The sequence below is a fragment of the Perna viridis genome, chromosome 13, assembly GCF_037379345.1.
Source record: "Perna viridis isolate PV_CMFRI_1.1 ecotype Kerala chromosome 13, ASM3737934v1, whole genome shotgun sequence".
Classification (NCBI taxonomy): Eukaryota; Metazoa; Mollusca; class Bivalvia; order Mytilida; family Mytilidae; genus Perna; species Perna viridis.
Window position 1 is genome coordinate 12,499,019 of NC_142457.1, and position 25,202 is coordinate 12,524,220.

Below are 25,202 nucleotides of genomic sequence, written 5' to 3' on the forward strand. Positions count from 1 at the left end.
AGTCGAAAATTTCACAATTTAGTCTGGGATCGAGAAACTAAAGTATTAACTAAATCATATTTTTGCGGAAGCGCCGCTGCATTAATAATCAGAAGACACTTTTCTTGAGACAAGACATAGAATCTCTTGTGTAAATATAAATAAATCCTTTTGAAGTTTTGATATTAAAAGTTGATTTTCTATATAAAAACTTATTTTTCTTTTCAATTCTAGAAATAGTCATATTTCTAATACAAAATATTAATTTTATAAAAAGTAGAGAATTAATTTTTTTTATATTAGACAATAAATTTTTATTATAAAACAAAATTCTTCATTGGGCGGGCTCGATTCGACCGCAGAGGTCGAATCAAGAATAGTCGGGGCAAGAATGGATTCCCCATTCAAGCCTGATAGAGTTCTGAATTTTGATTTTGAATAAATATCTGATACAAGAAGCCCATTTTCCTCAATTAGCGCAACCGCAAAAATCCCCAACCTTCCTTTTGGGGTATGTCACCTTTGACATATTTCAAAGGACTCATTCACCTTCACCCAATTTGATATCTGTACAGGAAAATGCTTGTTTCTGTTCCCCCATTCCTTATCAGTTCAAGTCACGACCTCTAGATTCAATCTCAGCGATCCGTTTGTGGTATTGCACCTGGAATTACAATTGCAAAGGGTTCACTCACATATTGTCAAGTTATTGTTCCGACATCAAGAAAATACGTGTTTCTTGCCACGTTTTTGGTCTTTAATTCCTAAATGATTAAAGTAACAAAAAAAACTATGTTTTTTTTTGTGGGATAGCACCTTGTGATATAATTTAATAAAGATATACACTACTGTATGCAAGTCATTGTCCGGGCACGAAGTGTATGCAGACGACAGCAACGACAGCATGATATAATTATACGACCTATATTTTTGCAGTCGTTTAAAAAGTATGGCATTTTGTCCACTGAGGCTTGACAGTTCTGTATGGTTGGTCATTGGAATCGAGTGTTGAAATAGTCTGTTTATCGTAGACGTATTACATATTCGCTGCACCACTCCTTTCTATGCATACCGAGGTTTTTGTTAGGATATAATGTGACTTTCGACCTTGCCCGAAACGGGCCCATCGATATTAGGGAAACTCAAATAAAACAAAAATGAGCAAATGAATTCGAACCAGCAACAAACAATAACAAATTTATGTTTTTTTAAATAGGGTACTAGTTTTCAAGTTTCGCCACGTGGCCTGATATCCGTGATTTCCGTGGGTCCCCGTCTACCATTGAGACTCGACATCAACATAGCGTTGAAATCAGAATTAGCAAAACATACTATAAAAATAACAAATAATTAGTTTTACGTGATAAAAATGTTAAGAAAAGTATACAATAGAAAATTTTACATTGTAATGCAGCGTTTCGAGATCCCGGAAGCAAACAATAATATGCAGATTGTCTTCCGGTTTCAATACGTTCTATGTTAATTAAATGTTCTTTAAACATACACCGATTATTGCTTGCAGTTTTTTTACGTTTTGAAGATACCCATATTTTATACCTGGCTGTGACGATTGATAAGGCATAATCAGTAGAACATATCAAATTGAACTTGCAATTGGAAGACAAAATCGAAGCACGATATACCAGTTCTCTAACTCGGTGGATATTCTTAAGAGAACTATTAAATGTCTGAGATACCCCCTCTTGCACTCGTTCAGGTGAAAGATTCTTAATTTCTCATTTGATAATACAAAACATATTTCAGATTTCGTAGATGCCAGGCTTTCACAGGGAACAAGGACCCGGCGGTCTACCGGGGGTGGATCCCATCCAGAGTGGTACGATTTAGACCTGGATATTGAAGGGTACAAAATAAATCTTCACTTCACTAGGAATGATGCACTAAGCACAGATGTACCATCACTCACATTAAACCTAGGCGTACTTACTGAAATAAATCCCGAAGACCAAGAGGTACTGTATCTATACATCCAAATAACCACATGTAAATACGAACTGGCTGAGTCAACAAATACCAAGTGACTGGTTTGTCAAATACCCACTGCCTGATTAATAAAACTACCCGCTGCTGATAAATCAAAATACCCACTGCCAGAGGCTCATTGATAAAATACATATACTCATTCCCTGATTTATCACATTGTTAATACACCAAAGAACCCCCCCCCCAAAAAAAAAAAAAAAAAAAAGAAATATATAATAGTCGTAAAACGCAACCTACAATATTGTGCATACTTTATAAATTATATTATAAATTGTTTATAATGTTGATGCATGTACTATACAGGTTTGCCTCAAGGTATAAACATTGCTCCCTGTAAATAGTCATTGCAGCGAGAAAAGGAGCGAAAGAGAGAAGGAGTTCAAAAGTATAACATGAAAATATTGCATAGTTTGGTTCGTTATGGTGTATCCATCTGCACCATGAAAAATGATTTATTCAACGGTTCATAGTTTTCCTTTCCTCGTTTGTCTACCCCGGACTAGACTTTTTATGAGCAACTCAACTGGTGTTTCTAGAAAAGCAGAGGACACTTAACCTACCGGTGCACCTGGTCCATGCTCCCAGTTTTTAGTGGAGTCCGAGTTGCTCATTTGCTTTTGATATTTTGTATGTATGATTTCAGTTACTTTATGTTCTTTGTTGTGTATGTCTGTTTTCCATGTCTGGTTTTTGTCCCTTGATTACATTCATTTGATTGCCGCTATAACCTTGGCTCCCTTGATTATTCTTGCATCAATAGAGGCGAGCCACAGTGCACAACCAGGTTGTACCACTTTTTAAAATCACATTTCTAAGCATAAAGTTCATTAGAATTTCAGTGAATTTAAAAATGTATTATGAATTGCGTTTTTTTTTCAGGAGTCTATCTTCTACCAAGATGTTGCTAATGGTGCTTCGTTAGTTGTACAGTATAACAGAACTCAATCTCAACACGTGGTAAGAAATTCGTGCTTGATATCAATAAAAAAACAAACAAACATTTTTAAATTGATCATTATTCGTAAATACAAATTGCTTTCGAGTGTCTTTCTTAACGGAATTTAAAAACATTTGCTTGAAGAACATGACCACAGTGTAAAACAAAAAGAAATCATTGACATGGCTTTGATGACTCTGGGACGGGTAATGGCGTTTCTTGGTTTACTGGATTCCTTTTTTTCGAATTTAATAACGAAAACTTGCCTATGAACTACCAAATTTGATTTAGGAATAAGAGGAATGCAATGATGGAGCATAGTAGAAATGGGAGGTAGAATGTTTCAAAAACTGTAATTATTGGCTCAAGTATGATTATGATTTCAGTTTGGGACTTTCCATCTAAATGGGTACAGCTACATTCTACAGACATTTCAGCAGAATACAGAGTCGGTGTATTCTGGACTGAACAGGTTTGAGATCATTAAGGAAAGCAAAGATGATCTTGAACTAGATGACTTCCTTCAAGCCCCAGGTAGAGTATGTAACCCAAGGTTTTGCTTGAATCATTCCACTGAATTGATATCATATCATTGGCATAACATTTGCATGAGGAAATAAAGACATATAGATGTATAAATATTAACACAGCATATTGTATACGACAGATTGAGTTTGATTGGGTACGAAGCAGATACCTGCGTGGTAAGGTGTACTTTAACACTGATAATAGTGCAGTGTGTCCAATTCATTTAGTTGTTCTGATTCAATGCTACTTTGAATTTCTATATTCAATTTGGATGTTCTACGGACGGGCTAGTACGATCCTTCCAAGGTTACCTAATTAATAATCTCCAATACGAGTTCTTTTTCCATTGTTTTTGCATATAGAATTGATTAATTGATTGATGGATTTAAGGCCCGAGCAGCAATACTTCAGCTATAACTAGGCGATGAACATGAAATGAATGATAAACTGAACGAAATGTTGAAGAAATTAAAAAGAGATTGGACACAAGGATAACGGGGTCGACAAATTTTTATTCCCACTGAAATAGGGAGAAGAGGGTAGGATCGGGCAATTTAGCCTCTTGTGGCGAAGTCCAATGGTTTCTTCTCCCATAGAAAACACAGACGGGTTATTTAAAGTGAGAGAAACGTGGCATCTTTCCAAACACGTTGCACCACTATGGTTTGCGGTCGGGTTTTCCGTAATTAAATGTGAGGGGTACCCCATTCCACCAACTGGGGCACGCTGCTGCGGGCCTATTCGTTTGACACCTGGACCAGCACGGGGCGCTATACCAAATTGATATAACATTAACAAAATGTGTTTTTTGTAAGCCTTTAGTATACAGTATTGATTGCAATTAAATCTCTTTTTAATAGATTTCCAAATCCCCATTTAAAATTCCATTTTTTTATCTAACATATCAAACAATAGATTTTGTGACCCTTTTGTAAAAGAACTTTACATGTATTTTTGTTTTGATTAAACAGAAACGGAAACAGAAAAGGTGCACAAAACTTTGATGGGCCATCATCGACAAAAAAGAGCCTCTGGTTCAAACCAAGTAGAACTACTTATCGTATGTGACTATGCTGTGTATAAGTAGTGAGTAGATTTGAATGTAACCCTTGGTGGTATTGTGGTAAAACGCCCGCCTCAATGGTTGCCTCGCGTGTAGGAGGTCAACATTGTTGGTTTGACACCGATCGAATCAAACCATAGACTGAAGTTAATAACAATGCTTCTCCGCCATGCACACAACAAATGGGTGTAATGGTGACAAATGGTTGGCTTAGCATAATGTGTCTGAGTGGAGTGACACACATTCGTGTGATATATTGCTTCTGTGTGATAGCTTGTATTAAAACCCAACACACGACTGTCGGACTAATCAGAATTTGCCCGCTTCCTCACAAATTATTTTCATGAAATGTAGCAGGACATTAAGCTACAAATTGTATGTCAATGCATTGGTTCACTTCATTTGATCTACCCAACTGATACCTACCAGTGCTACAGAAAAGTACACTTTCTCAAGTTTGAGTTGGACACTTTTTGTCATTGTATTTATTCTAGTTGTTTGTTGTTGTTTCCACCTTTGGTATTTGAGAATGTTTTCCATATTTTGTAATCATATTTTGGAATATATATATAGAATCCACAAGAATAACGAGTTGATTATGTAATTTCTCACATCGAGTGAAAACATTTTAGTTCTGATCGCGAGGCTTGCCGAGCTATTCAAACTATAAAATTAATTTCACGAGATGTGAGAAATTCATAATCAACCAGCTTTGACTGTAGATTCTGTTTCTTTAATGCCCTTAAAACTTCAAAACTACCCACAAATGAAAACCGCGCGAAACTTTATGATTCCGATTCGTAGGAAACATGCTGACGTCACACAAACGGAAGCATTACAAACAAAAGAAACCAGACGATTTCAAAGGTTTTGTTCACTTCAAATCTTCTCGAGTCCCTTCATAATTCTTATTTAAGGGAAGAAAACACCAAAATTATCTCATTTAAATGAAATATAACTACAATAGCAATCGAGGCTATTCAAGATGGAGTCCAAGACAATCGATTTCTAAGCCAATCGAACTCTTGAGAACACAAAAGTCACTACTGATGAGAATATTTTTTCCACACCGGTCAAGCGGTATGAAAACTGAAGCAAAATTAGAGAAATATTTTTTTTTGCGTGCTCGTGCGAAATATAATACTAATTGGATATATATATACCCTGAAACACTCATGTATTATAACATTTCATTTGATCTTATTAGATGTAAAAGAAAAGGACAAAGATGAGGTAAAAAAGCAGATAAGGACACGTTTTGAAACGAAGAACAGTGCATGAAATGATTGTAAAGTTTTGTATATAATAAAATGCATAACTTTATGATTTAAAGCTGCATTAGCTTGCAAATTTGTCAGTTTTGATTCTACTGAACTTTGCTGATTCAATGAAATAAGTTTGTAGTAATGCAATTGAAGCAATAAATGTCGATAATACCTACATAATATTGTAAAAACAACGTTTTTTTTTATCAGAGAAGATCTAATTATTTTTCGCCATTACTCCCGAAGATTGTCGACAGGACATTCACCTGGGTTAAAAATACTTTATCCTTGGTAAAAAAAAAATAACAATAACGGATACACAGGTAAGCACGTGTCTTTTTTTCATTTCATTTCATGTATTTCTTGATTAGTTTTCAAATAAATAATGACCATATTTGAGCCACATTACATTACAATACGCAAATTTCAAAAGGTCCTGGCGTTATATTCGAATTTTTTTCTTTTACAGCTGGAGTCCGTCGGTCTTCCTTGCCGTTGAATAACTATTTTCGCTTTGCAATCAGATTTGTTATAAAAGAAGCGACCCTCACAGCATATACACGGATTAAGTTCACCAGAAGTCACATGCATACGAATTTATCTAGGTCGATTTTTTGTCTTGCAAGACAATAAATATATAGAAACCTGTTTCAAGTATTTAATGCCTTTTACTGGTGGATATCCAATGAAATTATACAGGAAAAGTACAATATAGTAGAAATAATTATACGTTAAGGTATATTTCAACAGAAACAAAATATTACGAAAATGACAGCTAATGCAGCTTTAATATTCATAACTGGCAACATGTAAATTTAATACCACTTTACGGTATTTTATCATTTCATTTTTAGTTGGTATGACCAAAGTGACAAAACGACAGTTTCAGAGAAAGATACAGAAGCACTGTCTTCAGTTCGGCAGTACTATGCCTTCGTCCTAAACGGAGTATGTATACAGTATAATTGGTTTAAAAACGAATAAAATCACCAAAGTGGTCGACCTATTGATTCCCGTGTGGAATATGGATTACTGAGGTTTTTATTTTTTAATTCATAATGCAATACCAAAATCTTACATACCTTTCCTTCTGATAGGTCAGTTTATTACACTAGACAGTCTAAAATATTTACAAAATTTGCAAGCACCCGGCTCTCGGGATACGAGAAACGTCCCCTCAATACTTTTGATATACAATTAATTTTGTTTAGATGACTTAAGGAAACAAACATATAATTGATTAAGATAGATTTTGAAAATATAAAATTCAACTGCTTTTTAATATATATTTTATTTGTATATATTTCAGATGGATGCGATGTATAAAAACATACAGACTACTTCGTATTCAATCAGTGTATTGTTTGCTGGCATTGTTATATCAAAGGTATTTTAATTCAGAGGAAGAGATAAATAATCGATCGAACTGATCATAAATTATTCATCGGTCGAATGCATGTTTTATAAATATTTTTGTAAAAGATAAATGAGATTTGTATATATAATTCATATATAAAACCACAAGTTAGATATTTTTTATATAAACATATATAAATAAAGCCTAAAGGAAGATGCCAACCAGCAAACTTAATGGATATCGGATCATGACGATACAGCATAAACAAAACAGTTATATGAATCTAGAGGATTGCACAACGGCACTGATAAAGATGTTAATGCACTATAAGAAAACATATTATTAGGAAACTTTTCGGTCAACTAATGACCTTCAGTACCATGAATAAACTGAGTGTGTAGGAAAGTAAATGATCTGTGAACACAACTCAATACCTAATCAGGTGACATGCATGTTTCTGATTTTTTCCATTTTGCCTGATTCTTAAAACACTTACACTTAAATGTTTAACAACCTTAAGGTAAACAATTGTTATAAACCATTAAAAATATTTATGACTGAAACAAACAACGCGTTCAAAATGGTTACACCATTTTGAATTGATATGAAATTTAAATTGAATGATAAGAACTGCTGAGCAAAATACGATGCAAATGTGTCAAAGTAGTAACATTCATGTTCTGAATGTATGCCGGACAAAGTGATATGCTGGACTCAGCTACATATTGCAAATAGGATGTTTCAAATCTCACAATGAATTTTCAATCCTATAAAGTTACAGGAACGGTTATTAGTTAGAGTGTAAGTACCTCAAGGCAGAAATCTTTTAATCAAAATATATCGTTTAAATGAATTTGGATATGCAATGGAAGGAGCCATTTCATGTATGTTATTCATGTTTTGCAAAGTAGCGATGTAAAGCTTGACAATTAGGGGTCGTATAAACGTCCATGTGATGGACAAACTTAAAGTATGGATAATTTTCCTTACCAAATTTCTACTATCTTAACTCCTTTTGATTCATTCATTTTCAAATTCTGCATCATGTTAATATTTGAACAGACCACGAGTGATTCGACTTGGACAGAAACCATAAAGAATACAGGTGTTACGCCCAATACAGTTGATTCAAGCCAGAGTCTTGGAAATTTTAAGTCATGGATTAATGAAAACTCTGGAAGTTTGCCAAATCATGACCATGCCATGCTGTTTACTAAGTAAGAAAGCAAATCTAAAAAAGTTAGAGTTTAGGAATATATAACATGGCATATGTAAGATCTTGATTTGTATTGCTAATAACTGTGTTATTTGACCATATCTATATATATTACGACTGTATAAAATCTTATTTGATGTAAAGCGGCGGTTAATATTTTTATTACTGAGTCTATATATTATGTAAATAGTCTTTGTATAGGTTTTTGCGCTTTTATTCTACTAAACTATTATGCCAAGATACACGTTTGCACCCAAATCAATACCACTGACATAGGAGGCAACATAATTTATTCGTTGAAGAATCGAATTTCGGATTATTTATTTCATTTCGTTTCAAACTTTGTACTTAAATCTGGAAATGTAAATCTAATCGAATCCATTTGAAAAATCTATTGTTGGGACATATTTTATGCTGTTTATTTATATATATATTTAACAGATACAATCTTGAATGGAATGGCTCCACTAGTAACTTAGGTAAATGCACGCACGCACGCACGCACGCACGCACACACACACACACACACACACACACACACACTCAAGCTTGTGCGGTATTGTTGATCATGTTTTTAGAAATACTTTGTACTCCAAATTATTTACACTTTCTTACATATATTATTTGGATCAACAAGCACCTTCAAATCCCTTTTCTTTCTCTTTTTGAATTAATGTGCAACTATTAATATGTTTTGATGGAATTATAATAATAATGATAGTAATAATGATAATAATAATATTAATAATAAGAGCTTAAAAAACAAAGAAAATAAGAAACAAAAATAAAAAAATACAGACAAACAACATTAGAAGTCTTTTCAAAATTACAAAACAAAACAAAACAGTATTTTGAAATTTGAACTTGTAGAATGCTGCAAACCTCCAATCACGATATGACCGGGCCCAAACGCCATTCAACTTGAAAAAATTACTATAGTCTGTGTTGATTCTAGACTGTGTGACGTTATCAATTTTAAAATACGTCGATTGGAGTTGTCATGGACATTAAGAATATTCTCCAACTTAAGTGATATTTAAATTCTGTTGCGCCAAGGCCTGATAATCTCATTATCCACAGGACTTGCCTATGTAGGGACAATATGTGGACCAAGTCGTCAGTCAATTGTGGAAGATAATTTCAATTTCATCATCATAACTGTGGCGGCCCATGAACTTGGACACGGGTAATTTGTCAATGAACGATTGTCTTCTTAGTTTGAAATATTATATCTCTCGATCGTTATTTATTGCGACTATGACAAATTTCACTATTATTCAAAACTTTACATACATGTGTTAAAATTTATGATCGTAGAAAAAATAAAGTAAGTTGTTAACATGTATTTCATACAAAATAAAGGTAACAACAAAATTACGGAACACTAATCCGGTCAAGTCTAAAATAAATCTGGCAAAATAAATATTACTGTAGAATTCAAAATTGATAGAGATAACTCTGTAAATGACATTAAAATACAATAGAAACTATTGGATTTTCCATATCGATTATCTCCTAAGAGCAGGCAAATTGGAATGAATAATTACACATTTCATAGTATAGACCCATAAAAGAACTTACTTAATGAAAATATGTTGACTTTTTGAGTTGTATCGCATATTACAGAATTGTATGATTCTTACAAAGACTGCTACTCAAATGATTAATTATTTTTGATAGTCTGAGTGCTAAACACGACGGAGACGGGAACAATTGTTTAGCAGGTGATGCATACATCATGGCTCCATCGACAAGTCCTCAAAAAGATGATACAGCCACACATCCATGGATATTCTCTAGTTGTTCTACTGACTACTTTACTACAAAAATCGACCTACTCGAATCGTAAGTACATATGTGGATTTAATTAGTTGAAATAATGTCTTGACAGAGACAAGTATATCAATATCGGTAAAAACCTTGAGCGTCTGCAGTGGGATAATTCAAATACCTCAAAATCCAAAAAACAAGTCTTAAACGTGAGTGCAGGAAACGAAAGGATCTATATAAGTAAAGTAGCAATCCGAATGAATAGATTACACGAAAACTGCAGTTAAGGATAACAAGACATCTCACCAAAAATCTAAATCACTGGCAATGTTAACTCCCACAAAGAACATCACGCATCAATATCACAAAAGTGGTAAATGTAAAGTTGGTCGTAAGTAATGACGTCACATCCTAAGATAGCATTGTGACGTCATAATTTACGATCAATGTCACACTTACGACTTTTTGAGAAATTGACGACAGGTGCTAGCGATACCTCGTCATATTGCAAGTGAGTATAAAACAACTGATTTTAATATTGACAGAATAATCAAGGGAACCAAGGTTATGGCGTCAATCAAAAGAATATAATCCAGGGACAAAGACCAGACATGGAAAACAGACATACCCAACAAAGAACATGAAGTAACTAAAATCATACATACAGAGTAACAAAAGCAAATGAGCAACTCGGACTCTACTAAAAAACTGGGAGCTTGGACCAGATGCACCGGTAGGTTAAGCGTCCTCTGCTTTTCTAGAAACGCCCGCCAAGTTGCCCATAGAAAGTCAAGTCGACAGAGGAACGGAAAACTATGACAGTTTTTTCATGGCACAGATGGATACACCATAACGATCCACGAGTTCATGATGATGACTATAACAATTCTGTTGTGATGACTTCAATCTTGTAGCAACATAACCTTGTTCCAGAAACCTATTTGTCATAATTCTTGCGCGATACAAAAACTCTACGTAGTTTCAGCAAGCTCTGGCATAACGTATGAGTTGTGATATGAACACTCCATACGCAGGTGCAGAAGGGATGATGCCACAGATGAAAGAAAAGTTGGCAATTCTGAATGAAAAGTCGTAAAGTTTGGTCAATAATTTTCATGTACCATCGATTTCTAAGTGTAGGCCATGATATGAAATTTTATTTCAATATAATGCACGCTAGTGGAAGCTACATCATCTCTGAATGTGTTCTCGTTCTTATCATCTATGCTTATTCCGTTTTAAGTGTAGTAATTTTGTAGGAATAATGAAAACTGTATGAAAACCTTAGGATCCAGTTTCGATCCGACTGCTCTGGCGCCATACGATCAAAACCTCCCTGGACTATTGTACGACGCTGATGCTCAGTGTGTGCAGATGTATGGGAATGAATCCTACTTTTGCAGGGTAACTACTATTATTGACATTGATTTTGCTCTTTAAGTGTTTTCATAACTTCGTTTATTTGTGCGTTTGTCTGTCGGACATATTTGTATCTTCAACTTATAAGTGACGCGTTTATTTCATGGAATATTACAAGCATATCACAAGTTGAATATACTCGCCCGTTTACTGTTTGATTTTTTTAAAAATGATTTGTAGATTTAACATTAAGATTTTCCATAATAAAGTATTTTTCTGTGTAAATATTTCCTACTAATCGACAATATCATATGTACTATTACTTTATTTTTGGAATCGAATGGAATTAAAAGTTTTTATTAGTAAAGTGAACGTAATCTTATTTGAGAAAAAAGAAAACTTTAATGAAATAAGAATAATGTGCACTACTCACTACAATTGAAATAATTATAATTTTAAATGAATTAACGTTGGATATTTAGACATTACGATAAATTTGGAGTTGTGGGATTATCCATTTGTAAACTGTGCTATCATGTATATGGTATATTTACTGAAGAAGTGAGATCTTGTCTGTAGGCAAGTTTTGTTATATTGCAATAAGGTTACTGTTTTGTCATCGATATTTGGGTTTTGAGGCTAAGCAGTTGCAAAACGATTCAATAAATTTATTCAATTGTTTATATTGAAATTTTCTTTGTCTTATCTTCCAGTCGTTTTATAATAACAATTACACCAGCATCTGTACTTTGATGTACTGTCGAAAACCGGGAAGCACTTCGTGTTATCGTACAATTGCAGGGGATGGTACTTCGTGCGGCAATGAAAAGGTAGGATTATTAACAAATGTCAAACACCATGACTTCCGATTTTGTAATTGTCAACCCTAATTTCATGTGTGGCAACATTCATTCAGCACCCGCGTATGGAGTTTTTCAAATCTCAAGTTATATGTTATAAAAGAGCTTGCCGAAACTATACGGACTTTTTGAACTGCGCTAGACTTCATACAATTAGGCATCTGGAACAGGGGTATGATACTACAAGATTAAAGTAATAATTATAAAAGTTTTATGGTCGTCAGCACGAACTCGGAGATCGTTATTGTGTATCCATATGTACAACGAGAACCCATTTGTTCACAATGTCAGAGTTTTTCCCCCTCCTCTTTCGTTTACCCGGACGTGCTATTTTATGAGAAATTCGGATAGTGTTTATACAGTAGCAGAGGACATTAACCCTACCTGTGCACATGGTTTACGGTTCAATATTTTAGTGGAGTCGGGGTTGTCCGTTTACTTTTGTTTCTTTGCATTTTTTGGGGTAATTTCATGTTCTTTTGTTGTGTGTATCTAAGTGCCCTGTTTAGTCTTTATCTTTTGAACATATTCTTTTGATTTCTAGTCGAATCCTTAGTCCCTTGATTACTTTTTTTTTATACAAAACGGTTACGTATATAGATTTAAAGATATTTCTTTTCATACACGTATAAAATAAAATTTAAGTGCAAATGATGGGGTGTTTTCTGTTAGACGTTTGAGCGATCATATAGCGAGGGTCTGATGGTATTAATAATCAATAACTTCACAAAATAAGGAAAGAACACAATTTATAACTGTTTCTAGCATTCCGAATTAGTAAGTATATTTCACGGTAGAGGTGAAATAAAAATGCGCCTTGTGATTGTTTTATTGGTGCATGTGGTGAAATTGATATATCATAGTATTTTATTGGAACAAGATAAACCTGAACATATACAAAGCTTCACGCCTATATCATTTCTGCGGATTGCAGTGGTATACTTTGTAATTTAATAATACATTTTGATTTATCTGTGCGACATTTTCGGCTGCACATTAAGGGGAATTAGTAGTAGGAACACATCTGACAGATTCGGTGAATACCTTCTCGGATAAAACACCGTTTGTAAGATCTTTTACTTCGCAAAATTTAGTGTGCTCATTTTTAAAACTTTATCCGTCATTGCGAGTACACTGTACGTATACATATCTTGAAAAACATATATGCATCTGATAGAAATAATGCGAATGCATGTACTCGTATGATAAATTGTAAGCTTTTCGGAACTGCTATTTACGTGCTTCGTATAATATCATATGAATGATTTTTATGTGTTAATATTCGCTACTTGTTTCCTGCTGCATGTATTTCGGTATTGTGTGAGCCCCTCCACTTCAATTAAAATATAAAAGCGCCTGTCTGTGCTGTGCTGTTCTCATATCAATAGAGAATCGGTTGACTTCTGTAATATAATCAAGTTACTATGCTGTTTTGAATACTTTTCGTCTACTTTATGATGTGTGAGCTAACTTTGAAGGATTTGATTTAAGTCTTTTCACAATTACTAAGTACTATAATTAATTTCTAATTGACTCTGATTCCAACACAATACCCTTTTTTAAAGTTCTCCGATAGTACCATTTAATTCGTGGCCTCCCTGGTCGGTCCCTTGTTTATGATATCAGTTAATTTCTACATGTAGATTGGTAAAATACATTACTTAAGCTATACATCGAATAGTACAAATGTACTTATTTTCAGTACATGAACATGTATATGTAGGTAGCATGTAGGTAATAACTTCAGTAATGACACAGAGTGTTTAACATGTAAATCCTACTCGAAGTCCAGAGACACAAACAACCTTCAAGAAACGGACATCATGCGTTTGTGCTTGTACATGTATTAGTCAGTAGAACTGATAGATTCTCAATTCATGAAGTACATATACATGCTATAAATACATTTGGATACTATGAATTTTTGAACACGGAACCACCGTCCTTTTTAGATTAGGGTACTTTTAAATTCATTACAAATAAGCATAACAAAATTTCGTTAAATAAGTTAAATCAATAAAGAATCAATAAAAACGCTTTGACAAAAATATATAAACCAACATTGATGAGTTTGAAATCAAGATAAAAACAAACAAATACACGTCTATTGTAAATCGGCCCATATAGGCCTCATTGGCCTTGTGGCAGTCAAAGACAACGTCAATCGGCCCGATCTGTCCTTTGGCAGTGAAAGGTAACGTAAATCGGACCACTGGCAGTATCAGGGTTAATTAATTGATTGAAAAATGTAAAAAAAATGACATTTTCTGTCTTGTTCACCTTAGGTTATATGTAGGGGCAACGTCTTCGCTGTACCGGTGTATACTGATGTTTTGGCGCTAGATACAACCTGCCTTGTGGTATGAGGACTTTCTCATCGTTCATTGGAGACCAATAGATGGCCTTTGGCTAATATTTTCATCCCGGTGCAGTAGTTGTCTCTTTGACATATACATCATACCTTTTGTCGTTATATTATCTAATATGTAGAATTTGGATCAAGTTGAATAAACTAGAAAAGAACATTTTCCGCATTACGATTATAGCTATCGCGTCAATGAAATAACTGTTTTGGTGTTGGCGGTGTAGCATACTCTCCTAGAGTGTGGGAGGTCGTGGGTTTGACCTACAGTCGAGACAAACCAAACACAAAAAAAAAAAAAAAAAAAAAAATAGTAGTCACTATTTCTTCGCCAAACGCGCAGTAATAATCAGATAGAGTGAGACTGGTTAAATCGGACTTGAACAAAATAGGGTATGTTCGATTGGCCAACTGTTTCCATCCAGAAATGAATGATATTTTGCAATAGGACGTTAAAGGATGTTAAACATAATCAAACAATCAAGTATTGAAATATGCCCATCAATGAAGTAGACAACATTTAAACAACAAACGAATCCCCTCTTAAAACGGTATTTTGAAGACTGATATATTTATTTACTTACTCGGTAACTTACAAAAATACAAATTATTTATTATTCATAAGCAAAATGTAAAGTGAGAGGGGGTCGGTCTGGATGGCTGAAACAAAGGATATAATGCAGTAACTTAAATAAAATCACGTAGGTGCGTTGTAAGGGTAACAGATCGTTTCTTTGAATTCATGTTATTATGCAATTGATATAAAGTTGTTATTTCATTATAATTACAGTACTGTATATCTGGTGTATGCACAGCTGATAGCAAAGCACCTCAAGGAAACGGTATGTCAACACGTCTGTCTTTTAAAAATGAAGGGTAATAATAAAATTACCGACCTTATAGTATCCTGGTAATAGTCAAAAGGAATAGTCAAAAAGAAAGTCAGTATAATAGAAATATCAGGTTATAACTGTTAAAGGTAAGAAGCCACCGCAATGGTCCTGACATATTACACGCATATCCGTTAAGAATTGTGAGGTAAAACAGAAAAGTGTTTACTGGTTTAAAAATTTTCTGTTATGATTTTCTTCATTACAATTCTAACAAAACAGAGCTTCTACTGGAACTTCAATTGATTTAAAAATGTCAAAATGATATATAGTAAAAAGGTTCAAAAGTTCGTACTGTGAACCAGTAGTTGTCAAACTAATTATTTAGGAACTGTCTAAAAATAGCTCTGCACAGGTTAATGTAACCGTTTCGTAAATTGCTTATAGTAGTGAATTGCAATTTGAAATTTCCACAGTGCTGTATTGTTAATTAAATGCAATATCAATGTCCTAATTACGTTAACGAATTTTATAAGCATTTAACTATATAATGATTTTTTTAGAGGGATGTTTATATGGTGATGATCGTGGTAGAATTTTTAGTAATGTCGATTGGACGTGTGCTCAAATGGTTCAAATAGCTCCCCGCAATTGTGACATAGTACCTCATAAATGTTGCGATTCCTGTGCGTATTACTTAAATCCCACTACAACAGAAATAACAACTATCAGTACACCATACCTTCTATCAACACAATCTAAAAAGGTACAAACCGACACAACAGTGGATTGGGTGACTTTAACACACATAACTCAGCAACAAGCAACTTCACATGGGAAAACAACGTCACCTGGGCAAACAACGTTACCTGGGCAAACAACGCTACCTTGGCAAACAACGTCACATAGGCAAACAACGTCACCTGGGCAAACAATTCAACAAGTGACTGATATACCAGAAACAACACAAAAGACTGAAAAACAAACATCATTTCAAATGACTATGATACAGACAACATCGAGATTCACTGAGAAGCAAACAGCACAAATAACTGAGGCAGTGACAACAAAGACTGATTCACCGAGAACACCAACAATTAAGGAACAAACATCAACACGAGCAACTGACAAGCAAACAACACTAATGACCGAGGCAACAATAACAACACTAAACACAGAAAATAAAACAACAATAATGGCTGAATTACCCTCATCAAGACAAATGGCCAAGTTTTCCATGGCAACACAAATTATCGAGGAAACGACAACACCAAACACTGAAAAGCAAACAACAACAAAAATGGCTGACTTGTCTTCGACAAGGAAAATGACTGAGGCTCCCACGACAACTCAAATTATCGAGGACACAACGCCAAAGACGGAAAAGGAAACAAGACAAGTAACTCACGTGCCCTCATCATCGCAAATGACGGAGGCATCGACGACAACACAAGAAAATGAGGCAAAAACAATACCACCGATTACCGAAAAGCTGACAACACAAATGATTGACACGACAACGCATATGCCTGAGGAACGGACGGCGACACAAATTTCCGAGGAAACGACAACAACACCAAAAACTGAAAGGGAAACAACAACACAAATGGCTGACTTGCCTTCGACAAGGAAAATGGCTGAAGCTCCCACAACAACACAAATTATCGAGGAAACAACATCAAAAACGGAAAAGGAAACAACAACACAAATGATTGAACTACCCTCGACAAAGCAAATGGCTAAGATTCCCACGACAACACAAATTATCGAGGAAACGACTACACCAAGTACTGAAACGCAAACAACACAAGTAGCTGAAGTGGCCTTAACATCGAAAATAACCGAGGCATCGACGACAACACAAGACAATGATGCGACAACAATAACACCGAAAACGGCAAAGCTGACAACAACACAAATGATTAATATACTCTCGACAACGCATATGACGGAGGCGCAGACGGCGGCACAAATTATTGAGGAAACGACAACACCAAAAACTAAAAGGGAAACATCACAAATGGCTTATTTTACTTCGACAGAGCAAATGACCGAGGCTCCCACGACTACACAAATGATCAAGGAAACGACAACACCAAATACTAAATGGAAAACATCACAAATGGCTGACATGACTTCGAAAAGACAAATCGCTTGGGCTTCCAAGACAACACAAATTATCAAGGAAACAACGCCAAAGACGGAAAAGGAAACAACACAAGTAGCTGACACATCTTCGACATCGCAAATAACCGAGTTACTGACGACAACACAAATTGTCGGAGAAACAACAACACCACATACTGAGGAGCTTACAAATCGAAAAACTGAAGAACCGACGATACAAAGGACTGAGACATCGACATCAGAAGTTACTGATAAAACACAAACAGTAAAAAATACTGAGACACCGAGAACAACACCACTGACTGAGGAAACGACCGATGCGTCAATCACGACAAAAATGACTGAGAAGCAAACCAAAACAAGCATGATTGAGGAACCGACGACAACAAAAATAGCTGAGACACTTACGACAACTCAAATGACTGAAATGCAAACAACTTCGCTAATGAGTGAGAAAGGGACGACAAAACCTATAACTGAGAAAGAAACAACTCCCTTAATGACATCACAAAAGACAAGGACACCAATGACAAAACAAATGACTGAACCAACGACCTTAACACTAATGACAGAGAAACCATCAAGCTCAATGCAGATGACTGAGACAAGAGAGACAAAAGAACCTACGTTCAGCTACAAGACAGCAGTATCTACCGAGAAGAAAGTAAATACAGTGACTGACACAACAATATCAGAGACTAAACCTTTAACATCTTACCTCAATGTTACAACATCTCAGCAAAGTTATGTACAAACTTCGACGAAAAGTTTTTTTTCAACAATTAAATCAACAGGGCCACATACGGAGACATCAACGCTTGAAAATGAGGAAACAACAGCTAAAACGACTGAACCTCCCGCCTTGCATGAGGGGAGATCTACAGGAGAAACAGAGTCAACAACAGTACTAATAAATGACGCAATGACGCAAGAAACCGACACTGTAGTGTTGTCGAATAAATCTACACTTCATGAAACAAAGACATCAATGCAACATACTAAAACAACACAACAGATCGCTTTACAGCAAGGGGACACAACTCAAGCGCAGATTGTAGAATCAAGTTCATGGGATCATGAAACAAATTTTGAATTAACAACAATAAGTACAGTAAATACAAAACGCGAGAACACAACATTGGTTACTCTGTCTGATGCGAGTACTTCGACCGGAAGTACATCTATACTGCTAGAAACAACAAGTGTTCTATTCCGAACAAGTAAGTTAATGGTAAATTCAAAACTAAAATCATATGAATATTGCAAATAACCGTATTCTATACGCGTGTTTCAATGAGTAAATTCTCATCAGCAGAAATATACACGTACGTAGGAAGTATGATATACACCAAGTACGTAGGAAGTATAATATACACAAAGTACGTAGGAAGTATAATATACACCAAGTACGTAGGAAGTATGATATACACCAAGTACGTAGGAAGTATAATATACACAAAGTACGTAGGAAGTATAATATACACCAAGTACGTAGGAAGTATGATATGCACCAAGTACGTAGGAAGTATAAAATACACCAAGTACGTAGGAAGTATGATATACACCAAGTACGTAGGAAGTATAATATACACAAAGTACGTAGGAAGTATAATATACACCAAGTACGTAGGAAGTATGATATACACCAAGTACGTAGGAAGTATAAAATACACCAAGTAAGTAGGAAGTATGATATACACCAAGTACGTAGGAAGTATAATATACACAAAGTACGTAGGAAGTATAATATACACCAAGTACGTAGGAAGTATGATATACACCAAGTACGTAGGAAGTATAAAATACACCAAGTAAGTAGGAAGTATGATATACACCAAGTACGTAGGAAGTATAATATACACAAAGTACGTAGGAAGTATAATATACACCAAGTACGTAGGAAGTATGATATACACCAAGTACGTAGGAAGTATAAAATACACCAAGTAAGTAGGAAGTATAAGTTACAAAAAGGTAAATTTTATACATGTAATCAAGATCAAAACAAATATAAAAATAAGAAGACAAATCAAGCACCGATAAATTCTACCAAAGTATATCAAAGTACCCACATATATGTTGTCCTTTTTTCAATAGTATGAATGAATTTAGCATTCACACTTGAACCCTAACATTGGTGATCCAAAAATATTTTTTTTTAAAAAAACATTTTGAGATAAGTTTGCAAGATATTTTTGTAAATTTGAATCTTCTTATGTATTTGGTTCAAATTCTGTTGGTGAGAAGCTACACTATTATATACATATATTTATGAGTATTTTAAGGAGTAATTAAAAAGGAAAGCATTCTGAAATTTGTTGTGGAATTAATAATTTATTTTAAGATTAATCTTGAACAATATACCGTATAGTGGGTAACTCCAAAATAAATTCCGTAAAATATTTACTCCGGGCTTCAGTATTCAGTGCACCAATTACTAATAGAATCCACCAAATAAGAAACGGCAACAAAAATTTAGTATGCCATTTCGCCTCAAAATGACAAAATTTTACAACCGCCAAAATACCTCCATGCAGTTTATTGTATGTATGATTCATCATAAAGATATTGTAATCATTCATTTTTCCATTACCATATATTCTTTATCGAAGCGAGTCATCGAAATTATACAAAAGCATCTTAGTAATCGGTGAATATATACATACATAGAAAATTGTGGAGGACTTTATTAATAATGTGGTGATTTCTGCAAAAGCTTGCAATAAAGCCCTCTTTACTCCGTGAAAGAGTAATCAAGGGAACCAAGGTTATAGCGGTAATCAAAAGAATGTAATCCAGGGACAAAGACTAGACATGGAAAACAGACATACACAACGAAGAACATAAAGTAACTAAAATCATACATACAAAGTAACAAAAACAAATGAGCAACTCGGACTCTGGGAGCATGGACCAGGTGCACCGGTAGGGTAAGCGTATGAAAATTCCAATATAATAACTGTATCAATGGTTGTTTAATAGGAAAGTTTCAGGGGGCTATGACTCTAGTAAAAGATTGGAAACCTACATACAGTAATGAAAATAGCACTGGATATCAAAGTCTACGGGCTAACTTTACTTACCAGGTATGATAGTATTTAAGTACTGGAATCTGTATGAAATAGGCAAGATTGTAAAAAAAGGATATATCGTGCTCAGAAAAAAAAACCCCGAATTTAAAAAAATGGGCACATAGGTTATGGTTAATTAAAGATATACCGACAGTTTAAAAAAAAGCAAGATAAATAAACATTAAAGTCCAGACAATTTTAAGATTTAAAAAAAAGTATTGTAGGTTCCGTTACGGATATCAGCGAGTATTTCTCTTTGCCTGTTCCCGATATCACGACGTATTTTTAACGGTCGTTTTCATGGGAAGACTTTTCCGTCATGATTTAGCAACTGACTGATTCTTACATAGAATAATATTTACCAATACCTAATTACTAATTATTTCCTCCCACATACTAATGTAAATATCATGCTCCATAAACTTGTAAGTTGGGAGGGTGTTAGCTATTTTACACTAAGACGGATTCTAGATTTGATTTTGGTTTTAAGAAAGAAAAGTTCGATGTTCTTTAATACTACCAATGCTATTGTGGTATATTTAACTTATTAACAGTAAAGGCCTTTATGAAAAGTGCCTATAGAGAAACAGCAATCAAAAGGGTCCTTTGATCTAGATCATTCTATTCCGTGGCTAACAAATAAGATAAACAGAATATAAGACGAATTTACGAATTACACTATATAGCGTGATATACCTATTTTATGCACATGACTCAATATTCTTTGTTACAATTTATGGACTAAATCCTTAATCAACATTTTTTTTTACAAATGAATATGCCTTATAGTCCCTTCTTTTCCATTCCAGTTAACTGAAATGTATAGTAACAGTTCGTTAAAGGATGACATTGTTAATATAACCATTACAGGTTTCAGGTTTGTTGTTCTTATTGGATAATAGGGGCTTTAATTATTATTACCGTATAAGTGTTTTTGTTTGTGGTGACTTATATTTCATGATGTTCGTCCAATTAGACGGGACCCAAAACAAATAAAAATTTAATAAATTAATAGATAAATAATAGTAATAAAAAAAAAATAAAAAAAATAAATAAAATAATAATAATGAAAAATAAAACGCCTAGTATTTCCTGAGGTTTTTATTCAAAGATCTATTTTTTGCTTTATTCCGGGAAAAGCGAAAACTACATAATCTAAAAATAAAACACCCCCCCCCAAAAAAAAAAAAAAAAAAAAAAAACAACAACAACAACAAGAAAAAACAAAAAACCCGCGAACTGTTTATCACAACCTATGTGGTAATACTGTTTGCAGTGGATTAAGAAGTTAGTTTCAGTGGTAATCCCAATCGTGTCAAAAGCTTAAAGGTATTTTCGTAGATGAATTTTGTGTCCGTTTTTTCCTGTGTGGTTTATGTCTCTGGAATATACTTACACCTTTTAATGATTTAATCAACGACTCAAATATAATGTTTCATTTACAAATTCAAAAAGAAAGATAAAAAAAGAAGGATAAAACAGCTTAGAAAAACAACCAAAATACATGTTATTTCAAATTGATACGAAAATATAAATAACATACACGAGAAATAAATGGCCCATGATCTCCATACACCAAAACACAAACAATTCTGATTATGACTGTAATGATATTAAATCAATGCCATTGAACTAATTGCAGAGAAGGCAGCGTTGTTGCTGATTTCATCCTGGAGCTTAGATTTGGTTCTCCACAGACGGAGAAAAATATAGTAACAATTACACAACAAGCTGTTAAAGATGTTAAATCTGACCCGTTTTCTAACCTTGATCTTGTATCACAGGTCAACCTTCAGCTTTTGAATATAACGGAAGTGATAGGTAGGTATGATACTGTGAGATTTCATGCATGATTTTTCATGTAATTAAATTACAAGCCCGTCTATTGAAATGATATTATATTATACCGGTGTACGTCCAACTTGTCAATCCGTTCACGCCTGAAACTAAAAAACGATATTAGGAACAATTTTTGTTTTTAGGGTAGGAAGCTGCTTCATGTTGGTTTTCAATGCTTTCAAATTTATCGTGTTATTAATTGCATTTACCAAGCGATAAAAAGGGATGTTCTATTATGTTCTTTTGTTCAGTTATTCATTATATTGTAAAGTTAGAAGTTTTTATTTTAAAGTAGCTGGAAATTATCGGAAAGCTTATTTTGGTTTTTAAGGATCATTATATGGATAATGGGCGATTGTACAGTATATGTCACAAAACAAGAAATATGTTATAAATGGATGAAGTTTTACGAAGAAACAGAACTAATATGAACAAGAATGATTTAATTGTGAATTGTCTTGTAAACTGGGACGCATTTGTTGTCCCCTAGAAAAAATATGCCGCTGATAATTTGATTATCATGATTTACGAAAGGCATATTGATTTGTCATATTGATTGAAACATTATAATAACTATGCATGAGAAATCCTTCTTGACGGACCGGTTGTTCATCATGTAAACAATTGATACCTGAAGTCCTTGGTGGAACAAGATATGGTACAAACATTATAATAACTATGCATGAGAAATCCTTCTTGACGGACCGGTTGTTCATCATGTAAACAATTGATACCTGAAGTCCTTGGTGGAACAAGATATGGTACAAACATTATAATAACTATGCATGAGAAATCCTTCTTGACGGACCGGTTGTTCATCATGTAAACAATTGATACCTGAAGTCCTTGGTGGAACAAGACATGGGTACAAACATGAAAACGTTCTTATATTGATTAATGACTTGTATTTTGTATTTTTCAGTAGATACGACAACAACTGGAACAACTACAGATTCAACCAAACAAAACTCTGGGGACATTGGTAGGCATTCTTACAAAGCATAATTTTACTCTTACTGAAAATCAGGAGTTATATTTTGATCATAGTGTCCGTCCGTTCGCCCGTTCGTCCGTTTGTTCGTCTGCTGCTCTACATGTTCTGAAACTCCTCTGAAACCGTGACTCGAATTTAATGAAACTTTCACAGATTGTTTATTACATTATGCCAATGTGCATCTCTTGTTTTGTTTTTAAACCTGAATAACTGTCTTGCTGCAAAATGTGAACTTGGCTATTCGTCGACTGAGGGGCCATCTTCTAATCTGCATCTCCTCTGAAACAGTTGGACCGAATTTGATTAAACTTTCACAGATTCGTTATTACATATTGCCACTGTGCACCTCCCTTTTTTCCATGGGAATGAGTTGTGCGGAGGTAAGTAAGCTTTGCTCTAAGTTTTTCTAGTTACACTCCTTTTTACGATCAAATAGTGAACAAACCCATGTTCCAAGCAGATATCTTTGCACTTTTATTGTGGTTTATTTGTAATTCATATTGATCATATTATTAAATTGGTTGTCTCCTTAGAATTCATCCTGTGAATATCGAGTTTTGGATTTTAAAGGGAGATCGGTATGAGCGCTTGATGAAATGATGAAAAGAAAAGATAAAAATAAACTGTACACATTGTTCATGCTTAAAATCGGCCATCTTTATTTCTTTATTTAGTTATTAAGTCGCTTTAGTCGGTCGTTTATTCTGTGTCTGAACTCATTGTTTGTTTAATCGTTTGACCATTGTTCTTTTTAATATCTCTCTTTCATGTGGTTGTCATCGCGTTTACTATAACTATAACAGGGCTTGTTAATGTTCTTGGTGCCCACATTTCATATGACATATGAATCCAGTTAATACCTAACTAGCAACAGCTTGCACATCAATCACAGTCACAATTCCAACTTTGAGTTAATTTCACATATTGCCTACCAATTCAGCTTTTGATGGAGTGACAACAAAAAACGATTTTGTAGTTTATTTCCATACCGAAGCACATACTTCATGCTCCTGGTTGATTCAAATCTGATTGGGTTGAAACTGCAGTTTATATTTGTTTTTTGCAGGAATTGGTTTTATAGCAGCTATAGTAGCGACTGCAAGTTTAGTTTTGATACTAATCGTATTGGTTGTTGTCCTAGTAATTAGAACAAAGTCGAAGGAAAAGATTACCAATGACAACTATTCTGCAAAAAGTCAGGTATGTAGAAAATGTTAACTATTTTAGTTATGTCATTGCAAGTATTTGTTTTCGATTTTCCCAACAATCACCGACAATCACCAACAATCACCGACAATCACCGACCGCTAGCTATAGCAGTGCACACTCTACGCATATCGAAGAGTATGTAGTCCATCAATTAAATACGAGCTGACATGTGCATTTACGTATTACTATCACTTCCAGTAACTGTCATTCTGTTCCGGTGTATGACACATTAACCTCTCTACTCATACACTATGCGATACCCCTGCCGATATAACAAAGGCACTATATGTATTTGTATCGTAAGAAACATGACATAGTTACGCATGAGAGCAGTTGTATCTTCCCGTCACAGTATGCCTGTGAAAGATGTCTGTGAGCAATTGTGTGTTCATTTGTCAAAGATATGACTGTCAGCAGGTGTATGCTCCCATC

At 34.4% G+C, this 25,202-nt stretch overlaps 1 protein-coding gene across 2 annotated transcripts in view; it reads left to right on the forward strand.

Moving 5' to 3' along the window:
- Positions 1-25,202, forward strand: part of LOC148599622 (uncharacterized) — a 30,074-nt gene that overhangs the window by 3,087 nt on the left and 1,785 nt on the right. The window contains exons 3-21 of one of the 2 annotated variants that reach the window (XM_088557186.1): positions 1,744-1,952; positions 2,863-2,940; positions 3,307-3,454; positions 4,420-4,534; positions 6,631-6,724; positions 7,086-7,163; positions 8,196-8,350; positions 8,791-8,828; positions 9,430-9,535; positions 10,030-10,194; positions 11,379-11,523; positions 12,192-12,308; positions 15,491-15,542; positions 16,094-18,877; positions 20,640-20,743; positions 21,538-21,605; positions 22,371-22,549; positions 23,490-23,549; positions 24,628-24,761. In XM_088557186.1, coding sequence (XP_088413312.1) covers positions 1,744-1,952; positions 2,863-2,940; positions 3,307-3,454; positions 4,420-4,534; positions 6,631-6,724; positions 7,086-7,163; positions 8,196-8,350; positions 8,791-8,828; positions 9,430-9,535; positions 10,030-10,194; positions 11,379-11,523; positions 12,192-12,308; positions 15,491-15,542; positions 16,094-18,877; positions 20,640-20,743; positions 21,538-21,605; positions 22,371-22,549; positions 23,490-23,549; positions 24,628-24,761 — 4,829 coding nt within the window. The remainder of the gene's footprint in view (positions 1-1,743; positions 1,953-2,862; positions 2,941-3,306; positions 3,455-4,419; positions 4,535-6,630; positions 6,725-7,085; positions 7,164-8,195; positions 8,351-8,790; positions 8,829-9,429; positions 9,536-10,029; positions 10,195-11,378; positions 11,524-12,191; positions 12,309-15,490; positions 15,543-16,093; positions 18,878-20,639; positions 20,744-21,537; positions 21,606-22,370; positions 22,550-23,489; positions 23,550-24,627; positions 24,762-25,202) is intronic. The other variant, XM_088557187.1, reaches the window with a different exon arrangement.